At 50.4% G+C, this 19,036-nt stretch overlaps 1 protein-coding gene across 1 annotated transcript in view; it reads right to left on the minus strand.

Annotated features, from left to right (window-relative positions):
* Positions 1–19,036, minus strand: part of LGR6 (leucine rich repeat containing G protein-coupled receptor 6) — a 173,013-nt gene that overhangs the window by 96,276 nt on the left and 57,701 nt on the right. Inside the window, exon 2 of the mRNA XM_058039639.1 lies at positions 11,959–12,030. Within this exon, the coding sequence (XP_057895622.1) occupies positions 11,959–12,030 (72 nt within the window). The remainder of the gene's footprint in view (positions 1–11,958; positions 12,031–19,036) is intronic.

Raw genomic sequence — 19,036 nt, forward strand, 5'->3', positions numbered from 1 at the left:
TCACCTGATCTTAGAATTCAAAATTCAACAAGGCCCAGAGCAAGCTGAGGAATTAAAAGGTATTTGCATTTTTCATTGCCATTAGAAACTGGATCACTGTTACCATCAGGACTATGGTGGGAACATGTGGTTGAGCCAGGACTGAAGTCCAGAACTTCTGAATCTAGGCTTGATCTAGAGAAGAGGTGACTTTTCTCTTTCTCCTCTTGTTTTGAGGACAAACATGGATGAAGTCCCAGCCCCCATCATCCAGAAATCATAAAGACAGTTCAACAACCTGATTAAGACCCCAAATTGCCACTACAATTGGGCAAGAATCTTGTCTACTTGACTTGGAGTGGAATATTGCATCTCCAAAACAGAGACAGTGAACATCATTTGTGACCAGGCTCATCTGCATTCTCACACAAAGTCCAAACCAGGCCCAAGAGGTTGGGCACAAACAACCCAAGATTTTTAGCACAGACCTGGCAAAGGTATTCATTATCTCTTGTTTCTTTTTAGGCATTTTTTAGGGGAAGGAGACAGGTGTGGAGGCTGAGCAGTGCAATCCTGCCTGGAAGAGTGCAGGGGAACTCTTGGGATCTCTGCTGCTCACAGTGACCCTGAGATGTGTTAAAGTCTCTTTTCCCAGCCTGGTGCTCGAAGAAGGAGTCAGAACTCTTCAGTTCTCGGTCTCAAGGTTGTTTATTGTTCCTTATCTATAAAATTCTTTCCCCTGCCCTGCCGAGGTCCACTCAGCAAGAGAGTCAGAGGCACTCTGCCTGCCCCTGTTATCTTTTTATACTAAAAAATATAAAAACTTTTTAGTATTATTATTAGTATTATTAGGGGCAGTGTTATCTTTTTATGCTAAAAACTACGTGTACAATATTTACAATTACTTCCCAACACCTATCACATGTGTTAGACAGTGAGCTTCTACCTTAAACCGATCTAAAAGTGCCAACATCACAGCGGAAGATGGAAGCTAAGAAGAAGAAGGAGAAAGGCTGGACATGCCCAGATTCCTCCATCTTGCCCCCTGAACCCCCATGCTAAAAACTTCAAAAAGCTATTTTTCACTCTGTGATAAATTCACTGTCATTCTATTTAAACTGTCGTGGCTTGTAATCCTTCATATAAAGCTTGGTAATTGTTTTTTCCAAGGGCTAAATCAAAGGCAAAGGGGTCTGGGGCTCTGTGCCAGGGTCTCTGAGCCCCCTGGGCAGGGGCTGGAGCCCTCCAGGGCAGCCAGAGGGATGTCCTGGGTTCTGACAGGGATCCAGGGCTCTGCAGAGGTCACCGAGGGGACCAAGGTGTTGTGGGCAGCCAGGCTCACCGGTGGCAGAGCCCGTGTGGGTGTCTGAGCTCTCCCTCCCCTCGGGAATCTGCAGAAAATCTCTCCCATAATGAGGCCTCTGACAGCACAAACAGCACAGGGTCGTCTCTTTAATGTGTGAGAGCAGGTTGGAACCTGCCTCCTGCAGCACATGATCCGCCTGGCAGGCTGGGCTATTTGTCACTTAGGGGCTGTGATTTGGGGTAATTGCTGCTTTTGATTGCTGATTTCCACATGGGAGGGAGGGAGTGCTGTCCGGGAGGCTGCAGTGCTTGCCTGGAGGGGAGGTGTTCCTGCACGGCATCTTCAGCCTGCTCCTGCATCCTCCTCCTCCCTGGCTGTCTGTCTGTCCTCACCTCCCCGCAGCTCCGGGTTGCTCACACCTATTCCAGGCTCAAAGTGCCTCTCTGCTCTCTTTTCTGGGTGTGTTTGAGTGTTTGCCAGGTTCCTGAATGGATCTGGGACCTCCAGGATTAGAAGCCTGCTCCTGCATCCTCCTCTCCTCCCTGCCTGCCTGTCCTCACCTCCCAGCAGCTCTGGGCTGCTCGCACCTACTCCAGGCCACTCACACCTATTCCAGGCCCAAAGTGCCTCTTCTGGCAGCTCTGTGCCTCCCTGCTCACTTCCCTGGGTGTGTTTGAGGGTTTGCCAGGACCCTGAATGGATCTGGGACCCCCAGGATTAGAAGCCTGCTCCTGCATCCTCCTCTCCTCCCTGCCTGCCTGTCCTCACCTTCCTGCAGCTCCAGGCTGCTCACACCTATTCCAGGCCCAAAGTGCCTCTTCTGGCAGCTCTGTGCCTCCCTGTTCACTTCCCTGGGTGTGTTTGAGGGTTTGCCAGCTCCCTGAATGGATCTGGGACCTCCAGGATTAGCAGGAGAGGAATGTGGAGCTGAAATGGAGCCCCATCTGGGGCCGCCGGCCTCAGAGGGTGCCGGGGAGCCCCAGATGCTGGTGGGACACTGCAGAGCCAGCTGGTGGCACCTCAGCTCTGTGGGTAACACAGAACATAAGGGAGAAATAACTCTGTGTTATTTTGAAGCACATGCCCTACTTTCATTGGGTGAAATTAGAGGTTTCTCAGGTGAATTTAGAGGCCCAAAGCACCCCCAGCCCCAGATAAGGCCCCGTGCCTCACTGCTGCTGCAGATGTTTCTGTCCTTGGCCATATTGCACCAGGCTGTGCCTTGTCCCTGGCTCACCTCTGGTCTCTGGCTCTTCTCTCCATGCCTTTTACTCCTCCCTGCCCCTGGGGCAGCCCAGCTCCTCTCCCCAGGGTCAGGGTCCATGCCAGGCCAGGAGCAGGCCCAAAGGGAGGCCCCAACCACAACCACGTCTCTGAACTCTCCTCTCAAGGCCATTGACAGTGTCACTGGGGTCCAACATGGGCTCTGCCCACTTCTGTGCAGGGGCTGGGAGGTGGGACAGTTCTGTGATTGTGCACACAGGCTGAGTTTTCCCTTTCCTAGAGGGCTGCATGGCTGGCTGTGCACACAGGGTCTGGAGGTGTAGGGTTTGCTGGACCTCCAGGACAGGTGCTGATGCTGCTGGGGGTGTTCCAGGTGTTCCAGGCAGGGGAGCATGGCTGTGCCACCTCTCTGAGAGCAGACCAGGAATGGGTGAGCCTTTTGGGGTGTCCTGTCAAGGGTGAGCACTGGAAACATATCATAGAACCACAGAACAGTTTAAGTTGGAAGGGAGCTTAAAGCTCATCTCATTCCACTCCTTGCCATGGCAGGGACACCTTCCACTGTCCCAGTGTGCTCCAAGCCTTGTCCATCCTGGCCTTGGACACTTGCAGGGATCCAGGGGCAGCCACAGCTGCTCTGGGCACCCTGTGCCAGGGCCTGCCCACCCTCACAGCCAAGTATTCCTTCCCATTATCCCACCCACCTCTGCCCTCTGGCAGTGGGAGCCATTCCCTGTGTCCTATCCCTCCATCTCTTGTCCCCAGTCCCTCTCCAGCTCTCCTGGATCTCCTTTAGGCCCTGGCAGGGGCTCTGAGCTCTCCCTGGAGCTTCTCTACTCAAGGTGAGCACCCCCAGCTCTGCCAGCCTGGCTCCAGAGCAGAGGGAGGCTCCAGTTCTTGCTTCCATGCCATTAACTCCTGTGCCAGGTCATGTCAGAGACCCAAGACATAAAAATCTTCCTGTGTGTGACCCTTCCTCTGTCCATGGTCACTTGGCACTCTTCCAGGTCCGTGGTTCCCTCTGTCCCTCTCACTCAAACTCTCCAGAAATCCCCCTGCTTGGCAGACAGGCACCCATTGAATATATCTGCAGGATTCAGATCCCACAGGAAACGCAGTGAAATGGTTCTTTCCTTTCCATTTAAAATGGAACAATAACATTTGAAGTGATGTTGCCAGTGTGACATCCCCTGAGACAGCTCCTAATTCACTCCTTCTGTGGAGGAGCTTGGGTGAATAACCCCACCAAGGAGGACAGAAAGGCACTGCCTTTGCCCTAAGCACAGGGAAGAGGAGCTATTCTTGCAGGGCTGAAATTCTGGTCCACATGGGCTCAGCTCTAGGCCTGCTCAGGGCTCTTTTTAGGACAGACTTCATTCAGTGTTATGTCCTGTTCTTCTGAAGTTTACACTGTGACATGGGGTTGGGAGAAAGAGAAAGCTCTGCGTTTAAAAAGTGGCTGATAGAAGAAGGAGGGAAGGGGCAGGTAGAAGGGGAGGGTGACAGCTGGATGTGGCTGGCTTGCTTCAGAAAGCTTGTGGTGGATTTTAGATCCTGCCCCCCCGCCTCCCCTTCCACCACTCCCGTGATTTCTGGGAACATTCCTCCAGGCTTTGATCTGCATTCCCAATACACTCCAAGTTGGAACAAACTCATGGTTTACCACTGTATGGTTGCTGCTGTTCAGTTACCACAGGCTCAACCCTCCTGTATCTTGGGCTTCTTGGTCATGCTGCAACTTCCATGGCACGCCCGAAGGCTGTGCTGGGCAAGATGGCTCATGTCAGGTGCTCAGGCAGCTCAGGGATGCTCTTATCACTCACATTAGGAGGCAGGAACGTTGCCCATTGGCAGGACAGGACAAACATGTGTGTCCATATCCCAGTGAAATTCTCCCCTTGCCAAAGTTTCACTGAGCGTGTCGGCCGCCCCTTTGATCTCCTGCTCAGGGTGGTTTCTCAAGCACTCACCTCTCGAGGCAGTGTGCCCAGACACTCCATGCTCCTGCCTAAACTGTGTCATCCTGCCAAGCCTGGGCCTTCCCCATGGCACACAGGGGACCACAGGCCCCGTGTCATGCCTGGGTTTGTTCTTGTGCTGGTGCAAAGCAGGAATGAAGCCAATTAAGTCAACAAGTGAAAACATGGTGCATTTGAGGAAAGGGCCAGGCCTGGACTCTTCCTTCTCACACAGGAATCTGCAGCTGGTCCTAGTGTGGTATCTCCTGAAGATGCCTCTAATGTGGTCTGTGCTGTCTCACTCCATCCCTGAGGAGAAGACTGTGCCTGTTTGTAGCCCTGCTCGCTGTGCCCCCTCAGTGCCTGTTCCAACTCGATAGATTGATCGCATTTGTTCTTTTGTTTATGGTCCTCAAGCCAGTTTTCAACCCACATGAATGCTCATATGCAAGCCAGTTTGCATTCATTTGCCAAGTAATATTAGTGAGACACAGCTCCTTAATGAACAGGACACTGAAAACCTTCACTCCATCTCTTTATATTATAAATTGCAAAGGTTTTCTGTTTGTTCCCTCCAAACCTTCAGAGCAGTTTTCACTTTTGACTCTACTTTTGGTGCTCCACTTGGGGTACCCAGAACATAATTAGTCATATGGAAAGCAGTTTCCAGGAAAACTGGGGCCAGCTATCCCACCTAGCAAGGATTTTTCAGTTGCTGAACACTCTCCCTGGTCTAAATGGAGTAGAAATAGAATGGAAATTTCTAAAATTTCCAAATATTTTGAATTTCATTTGGGGAGCTGCAATATCTTGGCCTCATTGGTCAATGTTCATGATAGACAACCCCTTAGAAGCCCTTCTCTCCTGCACCTTGGCCATTGCTAAGGACAGTCCTCACCCCATGCACAGGGATGAGCTTTAGAAGGCTTCATCAGAGGAATTATCCATTAACTCTCTCTGTGCTTTTGCTCACCCACTGAACTGATGGAGCAGCACCATCCTCTGCCAAGGACTGGTGCCAGAAAGTCCTGGATCAACCAGAGCTGGTCTCCTTTATGACAATGAGTTGTGCCCTGGTGCCTTCTCTGCACAGGAGCTGTGCAGAGTCCTGGGGGAACCACAGAGGCCAAGAATTCAGAGCTGCAGCTCTTTAGCTATGGCCACCTGGAAGTGGAGGGCTATGCCAGGCAAGGTGACTGCCAAGGGAGCAGTGAATTCTGCTGTGGATTCTGCCTCCAAATCTCAGCATGGCAAAATAATTTCATGGCCCTACAAGCATTTGTGTCTCCATGACCCCTGTCCAGCATGATGCGTCATGGAAACCCCACCAAAGCTGCTGTCTCAGGAGTCCCCTACTTCAGACACTGCACTGCTCCAGAAGCAGCTGCTCAGCGCAGTGCCAGCACATGTGAGCATTGCCCAGGAATGCCAGCCCTGCTGCCACAGAGGAGCTGTCACTCTCACAGGAGCCATGCCCCACTACAGTGCTGCCTCCTCCAGGTGTGACAGTGCCTTGGAGTGAGAGCCTGTGCTGAGCACCCCCCAGGGGGGATGTTCCAGATGCCTGGAGGCTGATGGGGGGCTGGGGGTGCTCTAACAGCAGGCAAGGGTAGCCAAGAGCAGCCCTGGTGCCCCATAAGCTGTGATGGCTCCATTGGACCACATGGGAAGGGGGAGTGAGAGGGGGGTTCCCTCACAGGTACAAGCAGGAGAGGAGGGCTGCTGCATTGCCATGCCTGCATGTCCTAGGGTGATGTTATGATGCTTGTATCCCCATTCCTGTGTTCTGTTTATGCTGGATATCATGTCCTGTGTCTTCAAGACTGGCTCTGAAGAGCGAATGTTTTGTTTTGGTTTTGTTATCAGCCGCTCCCCCACGGCTGGTGGGACACAGAGACAGGGCAGTACATGGTGCTGCTTTTGCTTTTTGCTTTGCTTTTTGCTTTGCTCTTGCTTTTTGCTTCTGCTCATTAGTTAGTTTAGCTAAGCAGCCCAAATTTTCCCTTGACTGTTTCTCCTTTCCCTTTTTTTGGACCTACTCAAGCCTGCTCCGGACTGGGACCTGGGAAACACCGAGAGTTTGCACCTTGTGGCCTAGCGTGGCCTGCTCTGGGCAGCAGCCATTCCCAATGCTGGAGGGACTGATAACAGAGAGGCCACCCCCAAGAGAGACTTTCTGAAGTTGTCATCTTTTTCAGAGCAGTAAAAGAGTGTTGTCACCTGGTATTGTTCATTCTGTGTGCTGGGGGCGCTTTGCCTGTTAAATAAACTGATTCTTTCCACTTCTCTCCAAGGAATCCTTCCCGACCCAGTTGTGGGGAAGGGCCATGTGGGTTTGCTTTCTGGAGGGGCCCCCCTTTTGGAGGTTTTCTCCCAAATTTGCCCTAAACCAGGACACTGCATTTTAATTCATTTTGCTTTTGTGCCATTCCTTGTTCCCCAGGCTGGCAGAGCAGGCAGCAGCGGGTGCTGAGCGCGGTGCTGAGCCTGCTCCCCATGCCGGTGAGTCCCTCTGCCCCCGGGGCCCGAGAACAGGCAGGTGAAAGAGCCAGTGGCTGGGAAGGGGTCTGATCTTGCCGCTGTGCCCCGAAGCAAGAGGTGAATGGCAATGAACACCTGCCTTTGGCTGCAGTTTCCCCTCTTGGCACCAAGCACTCGCGCTTGGATTCAAAGCGCGGTAACAAAGCCCTCGCCGGCGAACACATTTCAACATGTTATTATTCCCAGGCCGGCTTTCAAGATCTCTTTCTATTCCTTCTGTACTGATTGCTCTTGTTTCTCTTGGCTCCCAGCTCTGGCTTTTCAGGCTTCATTAACTGGAATTTATTAGCAACTTTAAACAATCTTCCTGCTGCCAAAAAGAGAGAAAGAAAAGAAGAAGGGGGGGGAAAAAAAGGAAAGAAACAAAGGGGAGACATACTAAACTCTGGGCTGTTCCCTGCCTGTGTGAGGCCCAGCTCTGAACACCTCTATGTGTGCAGGTTTTCTTTGGAGGGAATGTCTGGTGAGTGCCTGGGCTGGGACTGTGCCTGCTCATGCACCCTCTCCTGTTTCTGGATGGGAGGCTGGGCGCCAGAGGGGTGCACGGCCGCTGAGGCCCCTCTCCCACTCCTCACCAAAGGCAGGTGAGCCTGGAGGATCTGGTCTCTGGGCATCTCCTGAGTATGAGAACTTATTGCACTCACAACACCTTCCTGGGCAGCTCTCAGTGAATACAAACGGCCCAGAGGGCACACCTGAGGGCCTGCTCTCATCCCTGGACAGTGAACCTCTGGCAGTGAAAACAGCTTTACCCAGAGCACACAGGGAGTGAGCTGGAGCAGTCCCTGTGCCCTCATCTGTGCCCTAACCACAGCATTCCCCCTGATGCCATGGGGACACGTTTGGTGTGCAGAGCAGAGAGGAGCCAGTGCAGAAATGCCCTGTGGGACACAGCCTGGCTGGGTGTCACAGTGACACTCTTGGGGGATGGCTCTGCTGTCCTCAGGACCCTGCTCTGGTTTTATCCTCACAGGCCTCCACCCAGTGTGCAGAGGAATAATGTGCTCAGGTGGGCTCACAGCCTGGTTTGCAGGGCTCCACAGCAGTGAAGCCTGGCACATTTTGTCTTTATTGTCCATGGGACACAGGGGCTGCATCCACCCATTTTTGCAGCTCTCTTCCCCTTTCCCATTATTCCTTTTCCTCAGCTGAATCCCAGCTCCATGCACAAGCTCAGCCATAAGCCCAGCTGATCTCTGACTTCTGGAAAACTTCACTTGCATGAGGAGCCTGGGGGGGGTGCTAAAATAGAGGAACAGAAGGAGGAGAAGTGGTGAAAGGTGTGAAACACCAGCTCTCCTCCATGGGACCCTGGGCTACTGTGGCTAAATCTAACGAGAGAGAAGATGGAATCAGAGAATCATGGGCGAAAGCAGGAGGGGAGAACCATGAGGAGGAGCCAGAGAAACCTGGGCTTTCTCTGACTCTTGAAGAAGATTAAGGTTATAAAGGACAAGAGGTGTCAAGAGTTCCTGGGATGTTTCTCATAATTTCATAGAATCTCAAAAAGGAGATTTGAAAATCTGGGTTGAACTTGGCAAATTTTTTGCTGAGGAACCTCTGATTTTTTCATAAGGTTCAAGCACCTAAGGTATCTTTGGCAATAAAGCAAATATAATTTGAAATACCCGTTTCTTTTAGGGCTTTACCCAAAGTAAAAGACTAAATGTTAAGCGGTAACTTGAAGATTAAACTATTTTTTCTCTCTCAGGCTAAAAGAAATTTTTGGGGTTGACTAAAGCCCCAGAACATCAGTTTTAGTTCACCTTGAACTGAATTTTGTAAATTTTGTCTTTGGTTGCTCCAGCCTATCACTCACCTGGTTTCTCCAGCAGGTAATAGGGAACCTAAGGCTGTAGATATTGAACTATCAGAGAGCATCCAAAGGAGGGCAGTGAGGATGATGAAGGGCTTGGAGGGGAAGTTGTGTGAGGAGCATCTGGGGCCATTTGTTCTGTTCAGTCCCCAGAGAGGAGGAAGAGGGGCAGGCACTGATCTCTCTGTGAGCAGTGACAGGACCCAAGGATTGGCCTGATACTGTGTCAGGGCAGGGAATTGGTCATGGCCCCAGGCCTGACAGAATTCAAAAGGCATTTGGACCAAGGTGACTCTTGGGGACGGTGCTGTATAGGGCTGGGGGTTGGACTTGGTGATCTTTGTGGGTCCCTTCCATCTCAGACCATTCTTGATAATCTTTGTGGGTCCCTTCCACCTCAGACCACTCTGTGCCTTTGTGACTCTGTGCAGGAGGCAAACTGGGGCCATAAAGCCACCCAAAATCCCTAGGGGTGAGAAACCTGCTGAAGGCTTTCCATCTACCTGAACACAGGCACTTGCAGAGCCCTCCTCACTGTCAGCCCTTCCCTGGTGGAGGGGACAGGCAGGGAGAGCTCCCTCCTGCCCAGGAGACCCTGGGATGGTGGGTTTGGGGTACCTGGGCTGTCCCTTGCTGCTCAGCAGAGCTTTCTGCTCTTCACTCCCCTGGCATGTCCCAGCTCTGCCATGGGGATGAAGACAAAGGGCTTGGGCTGGTGTGCTACGTGTCACCCTGGCAGACACTGGGAATGTGTCCCAGGCAGATGAAATCAGCAGAGATCTGAGCTGTGAAACCTGAGCAAACTTCGCTTGAGGATGTCTAAACAAGCAGGATTTGTTTGCTTGATTCTTATGCGTGTCCTGGCACAGAGGGTGATCCCAGCCTGAATGTCATGGTCCTGATGTAATGTTGTGGGATGAAAATTTGGTGAAGATATAAATTAAAAGAGCAGGGGAAATGCCAGGCAAGTTGCATTATTGGTCAATGACAGCCCTGTAAATGCTGTACAAACTGTCCCTGTCCAGCTGTTGTTGTTGAATCACTTTTAATTTGCCATAATATATAAAATTTTTTCCTTGCTTGATTTAATATAAATTACTTGATTTCCATAAATAGGATTACTATCTTACTGCTATCAAATCCAAGCAGACACTTTGCTATGCACAGGTATATGATGCTGCAGTTTGCATTTCTTCCCTTAACTGTGATGTCAATCCTTTCCAAAGGAGGACTTGTGACACACTGGACCTCCAGTAAAATATTATCTAACAACTTCCAACTATTTTTTCAGATTTTCCTCTTTAAATTTTTCCCCTTTGCCTGTTTCATTCATAATTATTTTTGGCTGTGGGGAGCTGGCTGTTTTGGAACCTATGAATATTTATTCCTTGCTGGTTGAGGCTGCTCTGTTTGTGCATGATGTAACCAGGACACGGTTGCTTGCAGCAAGACAACTGCTAATTGTGCACAGAGTGTGTGAGAAGCCTCAACACCCCCAGTGAAGGTGCTGGGTGCCCACATTTCAATGTGGATGTTGATAAAATGAAAGGAGAAAGGCTGCAAGATGGGTGCAAAGTGCTGAAGAACCCACTTCTGTGGGCAGCTCTGGCTCCAAAGCCAGAAGACGATCAAAAATGTTTCCAGCCTGCAAATGCCTGCTGGGGTGGCTGGGGTCCTTACAATTCCAAAGAATTTGAAATACAGATAGATGGTGATCAGTTACAAGACCACTTGAAGTAAAAACCTGTAATATAAAATCACAGAATCCTACAATGATTTGGATTTGGAGGGAACTTAAAGATCATCTCATTCCACCCCTGCCATGGCAGGGACACCTTCCATCAGCCCAGGTTTCTCCAAGCCCCATCCAACCCAGCCCTGGACATTTCCAAGGATCCAGGGTCAGCCACAGCTTCTCTGAGCACCCTGTTCCAGCATCTCACAGGTGTGAGGGTGATATCTGTAATTCTGACATTTTGGAAAACACCATTTATGAAATGCCAGTGTTGTGCCTTGTGGTGGCAGCAAGATCTGATTCAGAGAAGTGAAAGTTGTTTCATTTAGGCAGATTGAGTTGCAGTAACTGTTATATACACAGTAAGTTCACAACACACATCAAATGAAGCATTAATATTAGGATTTCATGAATGCAATAACAGTGTTTTGAAGAAATTGTGTTTTCCAACAGAAGCTGTTGTGTTGAAAGTACCAACAGCATGAGAATAACACCTGGAGGTATTTCTCATGGTCAAGTGGAGTAAGACCATACAGGTGCAATTTACTCATGCAGAAATGGTCAACCTCAACATTCTGCCCCCTGGGCTCCCATTTTTTGGGGCTCACAAAGGATTCCAGTGGTTTCTTGTGCTGCTGGTTAATTTTCACACTTTCAGAAGTGGGGCCACTCCTTCACTGACACACAGCCACATGCTGGTCCCCAGGACTGGGACTGCTGCTGTGCCTGAGTGTGTTTGCTCAGACCTCAGTGGGACAACTCAGCCTCTGGGGAAGCTTTTTGGTTTTCACTTTTGCAGGGTGGCTCTGTGTGACATCCCCGGGGGGCTCAGTGTGACACTCCTGAGGGACTGTGTGTGACATCCCTGGGGGGTGCATGTGACATCCTTGGGGGCTGAGTGTGACATCCCTGGGGACACAGGGACTGCGTGTCACATCCCTGAGGGGTGCATGTGACATCCTTGGGGGCTGAGTGTGACATCCCTGAGGGACTGAGTGTGACACCCCTGGGAACTGTGTGTGACCCTTGAGGGACCCTGTGAAGCACCCAGGGGCTTGTGTGTCTCTGGGCTGCAGGAGGCTGTGAGGGAGACCCTGGCTGCTGAAGGGTGAGTGGAACTCTCTGTTTGCTGGCTCTGCCCCAGGGTACAGTGCTGATTTCTGAATGAGAGATGAGTTCCTCTTTTATTTGGCTTTTGGCACCAGCTCAGCCGGAAGGTGACAACCTCAGCAGAACCCCATAGCTGGAGCAGCAAACAAACCCTGTCCCACACAGGCTACTCCCAGCTGAGCCTGCAGCTGCAGGAGCAGCCCTGGAGGCGGTGGCAGTGCTGGAGGAGCCTGTGCAGTGTCCCCCCAGCCCCACAGCACCCCCTGCCCATGCAGCACCCCGTACTCACAGCTCCTCCAGGAAGCGCAGGTGCCGGAGCGCACGCGGCTGCAGCTGGCTGATGTTGTTCATGCTCAGGTCTCTGGCAGGGAGCAAACACAGAGGTTTCTGATCAGTAGTTTGCACAGAATGAACCTCAGTGCCAGGCTCTGGGTCCCCTCTGTGCTCGGTGGGAGGGTGAGAAGCCTCTGCAAGCAGCATTTCAGTGTTAACATCTGATCACAGCCCAGGCTCTGCCTGCAGAGGGATGGATGGAGAGGAGTAGCCAGAGAGAGCTGGCTCCTTCAGGGTGGTCTGCCTGAGCTCCTCCAAGTTCTGAAGCAAGTTAGGACATTTCCCAACAGCATCAGCAGTCCTGCTGTCTCACAAGCTCTGGAGAGGGAACAGGACGCCCCCTGATACTGGAAAGGACAGCATGTCCCTGGGCCCAGGAGCATCTCTCTGTCACCACGGCCATGCCAGCCCCCACAGGGAGATGTTCCAGTGTGGGGACACACATCTGCCTTTGAGGAGCCAGCAGCCCATGAGAGAAGGGGTCCATCCCACTGGACTGCCTTTCTCTACACTGCACAAACCAGAGAAGCACACAGCACTGAGGGGCACAGCTTGGCTCTGTGGGTGACAAACTGAGGTTGGGAGGTGAAGGAACCTGGCTGATTGTGCTTGTCTCACTCTGCCATCTCCAGCTAAGGGCTCATCTCCTCTGCCTGGCTTCCAGAGAGCCTCTGGAGGAGGCTGTGCTGGTACCCAGAGGGTCCAGGGTGGTGCTGAAGCCCTCTGCCCATTACAGTCACTGTGAGCTGCCTGAGCAGAGCTCTCCCCATCTGAGGGTGTGAGAGCAGCTCAGTCTGTCCCAGCTGATTCAATGCACAAGCTGGTATTGGGGAAAACAAGGATATTTTCAGGTTGTTCTTGGGGTCAGTGCACAAGCTGGTACCTGGGGAAAACAAGGATATTCCAGGCTGTTCCTGGGGTCAATACACAAGGTGGTATCTGGGGAAAACAAGAATATTTCAGGCTGTTCTTGGGGTCAGAGCACAAGCTGGTATTTGGGGAAAACAGGGATGTTTCCAGGCTGTTCTTGGGGTCTGATAGCCCTCATGAGCAGCTGCACATGAAGAAACCCACACTGCTCACCCCAGCCTAGACCAGGCTGTGTCCAGGTTAGCAAGGGAGCACTGACCATTAAAGCTGAGGTAAGATGAGGCAGAATTAAAAGCTGGGGTGGTTAAACCCGATGGGAATAGATGGGGCATATCCCCTGGTGAGCATAGCACCTGGGCAGTGTCTGTGGGTGCTGAGAGCCCTGTGGGAGGCACAGGGGCTGCTCTTTGTCACTGGGCACTGTTCAGCTCCTCCTGGCACTGAACAGCACAGCCTGAGGGGTGTGATGGGAAAATGAGCAGAAACAACAACCAAATGAAGGCAATTTATTTACTCTTTCCTTCTGTGAACCTCACAGACTTGTGAGCCTGAGGAAGGCCCTCCCCTGCCCTGCCAGGGCACTGGGAATGCCTTGGCATTGGAGAGGCTCATGCCAAGCACAAGGACAGAAGCACGAAGGAGAAAATCCCCTCAGGAGAGCCCAGCAATGCAAGAGGGACCTCTCTGAGCTGTTCCACCTGCTCAGAGCACCTGAGGTCCCCCAGGTCTCATAGCAAATGATCTGCAGCATCTCAGCTGGCTTTGGGCTCTGGGGAGGAAATTGCTTCACTGAAAAATGTACCGAGATCCTTTGTACTCCTCAGTAAAAAATGCTGGAGTTTTGCTGGTAAAGAGCATAACACCTGGGGGGCATAGGCTTCTACATTTTGACCACTTTCCCCAAAAAACCCAAACCACCATGTTCTAACCAGCTCCATTTGGCATTGGTGTCGCTGCAGGTGACACACCAGGAAGGTTGGAAGCTGTCTTTGCATATTCTCTGGAGAGGTGTCCTGTGACAAAACCACAAACTTTTGTGAGCCCTTTTGAAAAATACTCCTGAAGAAGTTTACTTTTTCCTTTATAACTTTCTCTTCTCCAAAGAAGTAGTAGAAAACTCACCAAAAACTCATGAGAATTCAAAATTCTGTTTTCAGAATGAGTGCTAAAAGAAAATTATTGCCTGCAGTGCTCTGTGTGTAATGCTGCATTCCATATTTTGGTGATCCTGGGACACAAGGGTTAAAATATTATTTTGTGCTGCTTCTATTTTTATTTTAAAACCCCCAAGGGCAGTTGCTACTTAGCACCCATTAAAACATCTTTTTTTCCTACATCAAAGTGTCTCCTGTTTGTGTTGTAATGAATCTGTCTGATGTTTTGACATGTTGTGGAACAATGTGAAAATAACGAAAAATAATGTAAAGTGAAAGACTGTGAGACAAAACACAGATCTGAAACATCCAAGATCTCCTCAAAACTCTGAGGTATATTCCTTAAGTTGCCTTCTGCTGGTAGTATAGAGAATACCCCTTGCCTGGCACTTTCCAAGCCTCATGGAAGTGATTTCTGTGTGCCCAGGTGTGGTGGGGACAGCTGGACAGTGGCTGGGTCCAGGTGGCTGCAGGGATGTCCAGACCCATCAGTCTGGACCCATCAGGATGGGACTCATCAGTCCCAAACAGCAGCAGGGCTCTGGGTGGCTGAGGATATGGGAGAATATAAAATAATAATTTATCTTATTGTAATTATCTTATTATAATTTATATTATCTATAATTTATTAAATAATAAAATATCTTTTATTATCTTTTAGAATCCTAGATGGTTTGGGCAGGAAAGGACCTCCAAGCTCATCTCATTCCACCCCTGCCATAGCTCAGGCACCTTTACTGTCCCTGGTTTCTCCAAGCCCCATCCAACCTGGCCTTGGACACTTTCCTCCTGCCCTGATCCACAGTTAAAGGAGAAAATCCATACCTAAAAGGAAAAAATCCAGACCTAAAAGGAACAAAATACACTGGTTTTTGAAAAAATCTTCCAAAAGGCAGAGGAGAGATGCCCTTATCCCATCACCCTGCAGCCTCACAGCTCCACAGAATGTGGTTTTCCTTTCCAAGCCCCCCTCCTGGCCACGGGCAGGTCTGAGACAAGGGGGTCTCTCCCACCATCTCTTTGGGCAGTGAAGAAGAGCCCAGCCTTTTTTTCAAGGTTGTTACATAGAAAATATTTTGAGTAAATTTATTTAAAAGTCGCTGCTGTTTTGGCTGTTTGAACACTCTGGTGGTTTGCAGGATTCAAGTGTATTACATCTCCACTGACAGGGCAGATCCTGGCAGTGCTTTGCCAGCTAATGAACAGCAAGGCAAAGGTTCCAGGGACTCAGTTTTGCCATGAACTCTGCACTGTGACACCTGCCGGGACCACCAGAGCAGGGGACATCACACCCGACCTGGGGTGCTGCAATCCCTGGCCTGGCCCTGGCGTGAGGACAGCGGGGAATGTGCAAGGACAAATGGTGTGAAGGAGGAGCAAATTCCTCCAAGGGCTGGAAATAAACTTCCCAAGCACAGCTCTGGACCTGGTGATTTTTCTAGCCACAAAAGTACGAGATGTTTCTCCACAGGCTGTCCATGCTTGTGTGAAAGCTGAGGCACAGGATTCTTGCCTGAAGTGTTGTGGGAGTAAATATTTGACTTATTACTCATTTAAAGATGTTGTTGACTTGTTGCTGTGTTTTCCCAAGCTTGTGATTTTCCTCTTAGTAAGGTTTCTTATGTTATGCACATCCCCAACACATGCAAGGGTGGAAATGCTTCCTGTCAGAGCAATCAGAGGAGCTGTTTATCTCCTCAAGTGTTTGGGGGTGGTTACTTCAGTCAGCCACATTCAGTTCATTTAAAAGGAACCCACAGTATTTGAACTTTGTTGGATTATTTTTTTTCTGCAGCATCTAGCAGAATAAAGAGGGATCCATGGATAAATGGGTCAGGAGCTCTTCTGACCTTTCCCAGCTGTGTCAGTGACCTTGGCTTTCCAAGCTAGGGCTCTCTTCTGAGTGACTGAAGAAGGAAGAAGAACCCTTCCAGGGAAGCCAAATAAGTTCTGGATCACTCGTGTCTGTGCATGGCCCTTGCCATTTGCACTGCAGAAACCATTCCAAAGGTGAGCTCTGTACCAGAGCACACAGTACAGAAATGCACAAATTATTCAAATCAAAGTCCCTTAAACTCTAAAAGAAATCAGAAAGGTAGGAGAAGAAATGGGGTGCTGCAGCTTCACCCAGGCTCGCAGGACCTGCAGAGGAGCTGTCAGATTCTTGCCTTGGAGTTCATGATACCTCCCAGCACTGGTGCTCTGGGACAAGCCACCCCTCTCCTGTCCCAGAGCTCCCCTGTTCCTCCTTCCCCTGTCACTGCCATGTCTGTCCTCTCTACAAAATATCAAATAAAAGCAGGAATTCTTTTGCTGTCAAATCACCCTTCATGGCTGTGGTCTGGAATGCAGCCAGCAGAGTGAACTACTCTACTACTCCCAAAACTGAAACTCTGCTCTCGTATCACCCTGCTTACCCAAGAAGCCTTTTAATACCTCTTGCATTAGGTGTAGGATACACCTATGCTTTCAAATGGCACTGCACCAAAGCCATCATGGCTATAATTAGTGTGATTTAACTTTCCCCCCTTCCCCAACTCATTCTAAACATTTATCGTAAGCATTTCTAACTTGTACCTGCAGGAAAACTGAGACACAGTTCATGGAAACTGAGCTCATGTGATTCAGCCTCAGACCTTACAACTCCTCTGGCCCTTGAGGGCTTCCTTAAATTGTTTGCTTTGATGTCACCTTCTTTCATGAACAACCTTTGATTATTCACTGATTAGCTGATCTTCCTTTACCAGAAAAGGAGGTGACACACACACGGTGCTGGGCTCGCTGCTGGGACTGCCTGCCACGCTGTGAGATGGTGAGCACAGAGTTTTAGCTCAGGGGTCATAGGAGAAAAGAGATAAAAGGGTTTATCCTTGGCATCACTGCTGGACAGGATGTGTGGGGTGCTCTGAGCCATGGGGTGTAGCAGACCCAGAGCCTGCAATGCCACCATGGTGTTCAGCAGCCCAAGATAGGAAATGCCCAGCGATGGTGACTGGACATTAGAAGCCCCTTTTTTCTCCTCCAGACCCCTGCTTATCTCCCTGTAACTCTATAGGTCACTTTCCTTTAACCCTTAGTATTGGACAATTTCCAAAACCCCTGTACCCTATAAAAACCCCTACTTTTGCCCAGTTTGGCAGAAGAGCTGTCCCTGAGAACCTTCACAGAAGATTCAATAAAGACACTACTGTGGAACCTCACACAGCCTTCTCCTCTCTCCCTGTGTCTGCCCAAGGCACCCAGCAAGCTGAGAGCTGAAATCACAAATGAGATGATAATCATTAGAGCTGATATCACCCATGCCCCCATGGTGTTCAGCAGCCTAAGTTAGGAAATGCCCAGTGATGATGACTGGACCTTAGAAGCCCTTCTTGCTCCTCCAGACCCTTTATTATCTCTCTGTAGGACTGTAGGTCACAGTCCCCTCGACCCCTTCTATTGGACAATTTCTAAAACTCCTGTACCTTATAAAAACCCCTACTTTTGCCCAGTTTGGTAGAAGATTCAATAAAAACACTCCTGTAGAACCTCACACAGCCTTCTCCTCTCTCTCCCTGCCATAAGGCACTCAGCAAGTAAAGAGCTGAAATCCCAAATGAGCTGATAATCACTAGAGCTGATATCACCCAAGCTTGCTAAGGCGGCCTGTGGCTGGGAGCTGTTTGGGAACTGGGACAGGCTGTGCTGAGCAGGGCTGGGCTATCCAGGGCCCTGCAGCCCCCCAGGGATATCCCAAAACCCGTTGGGGGCTGCATTAATGGAACTGCGGATGTCCCTATGGGGAGCTGTGGATGTCCCTGTGCAGCTCCCTGAAGGAGGCAGAGAAGGCACCTGCAGGGCTGGGTGGACCTGCAGGCTCTGGGACAAAAGGGCAGGAATTTATGCTGAGGGGGCTGCATGAAGGACACCCTGCAAGTTTTGCCTAAGCAGCATCCCCAGGATGCTCCTCTGGGGACAGCAGGATTGGTGCCCCTGTCACAAACCCAAGGCATCTAAAGCTGCCCACTTGTTCCAGGTTGCAATGCAAGATGTTTTCAATTACCATCTCTATGGCAGATTATCTTTTGTCAAGTGGGCAGTTTGCCTTATCTCTCTCTGAGTGATCACAATCACTCCTCCCTGGGAGGGGACATCTGCTGATAACAGCTATTGAATGTCCCTGCATGGCTGATAAGAACTACAGCATCCCATTGGGAGATGGGAGCCCAGAGGGAGGAGCCAAGCATTCCTACCCGGATAGAATCTGGAGATTCTGGAACACCAGCACAGCTTCTGCACTGGATTGCCCAGAGGAACAGCAGCTGCCTCTTCTTCCCCTGGATCTTCAGAGGCAGAGACTGCACCTTTCTCCAGGATCCCTGCTCCAGCAGAACCAGCCCTGACACTGCAGGAGGGGCTGAGCCACAATTCCAATGGGACTGCTGCCAACAGCCTGACCCACAGGGTGTCAGGCTGGGTTCTGACTCTGGCAGTGTTGTTCTAGTGCACTGCATTGTTTATTTTATCCTTTTATTTTTTTCCTTCCCTATTAAAGAATTTCCTGCTCCCATATTTTTCCTGAGCGCCCCTTAGTTTAAAATTTATAGCAATTCCGAGGGGTAGGGAGGGTTTACATTCTCCATTTCAGGGGAGGCTCCTGCCTTCCTTAGCAGACTCCTGTCTTTCCAAACCAAGACACTCCTGATGTGTCTTCCCAGGCACAAAGCAAAGTGTTTCCTCAGAGATTGGCTGCAATTAATTAATGCAAGCACAATTAATGCAAGCAGAAGCCAACAGACCTAAAGCAACACAGGCTGAAGCCCCCCTAGAACAACACAACAGGACCAGGGTGCTCAGCCAGGAGGGTTTGAAGGGGAACCTGCAGGTGTAGGGCTTGGCTGAGGCCAAGCAGAGACACCTCAGAGCTAGATGTGCATCTGTCCATAGAAAATTGCACATCTGGCAGAGAGATTCTCCTACAGAAAGAGCAACTCCTGCCTGTGCCTGGGAGAAGACATTCCCCAACCACCT

The sequence above is a fragment of the Melospiza georgiana genome, chromosome 23 (assembly GCF_028018845.1).
Source record: "Melospiza georgiana isolate bMelGeo1 chromosome 23, bMelGeo1.pri, whole genome shotgun sequence".
NCBI classification, from domain to species: domain Eukaryota; kingdom Metazoa; phylum Chordata; class Aves; order Passeriformes; family Passerellidae; genus Melospiza; species Melospiza georgiana.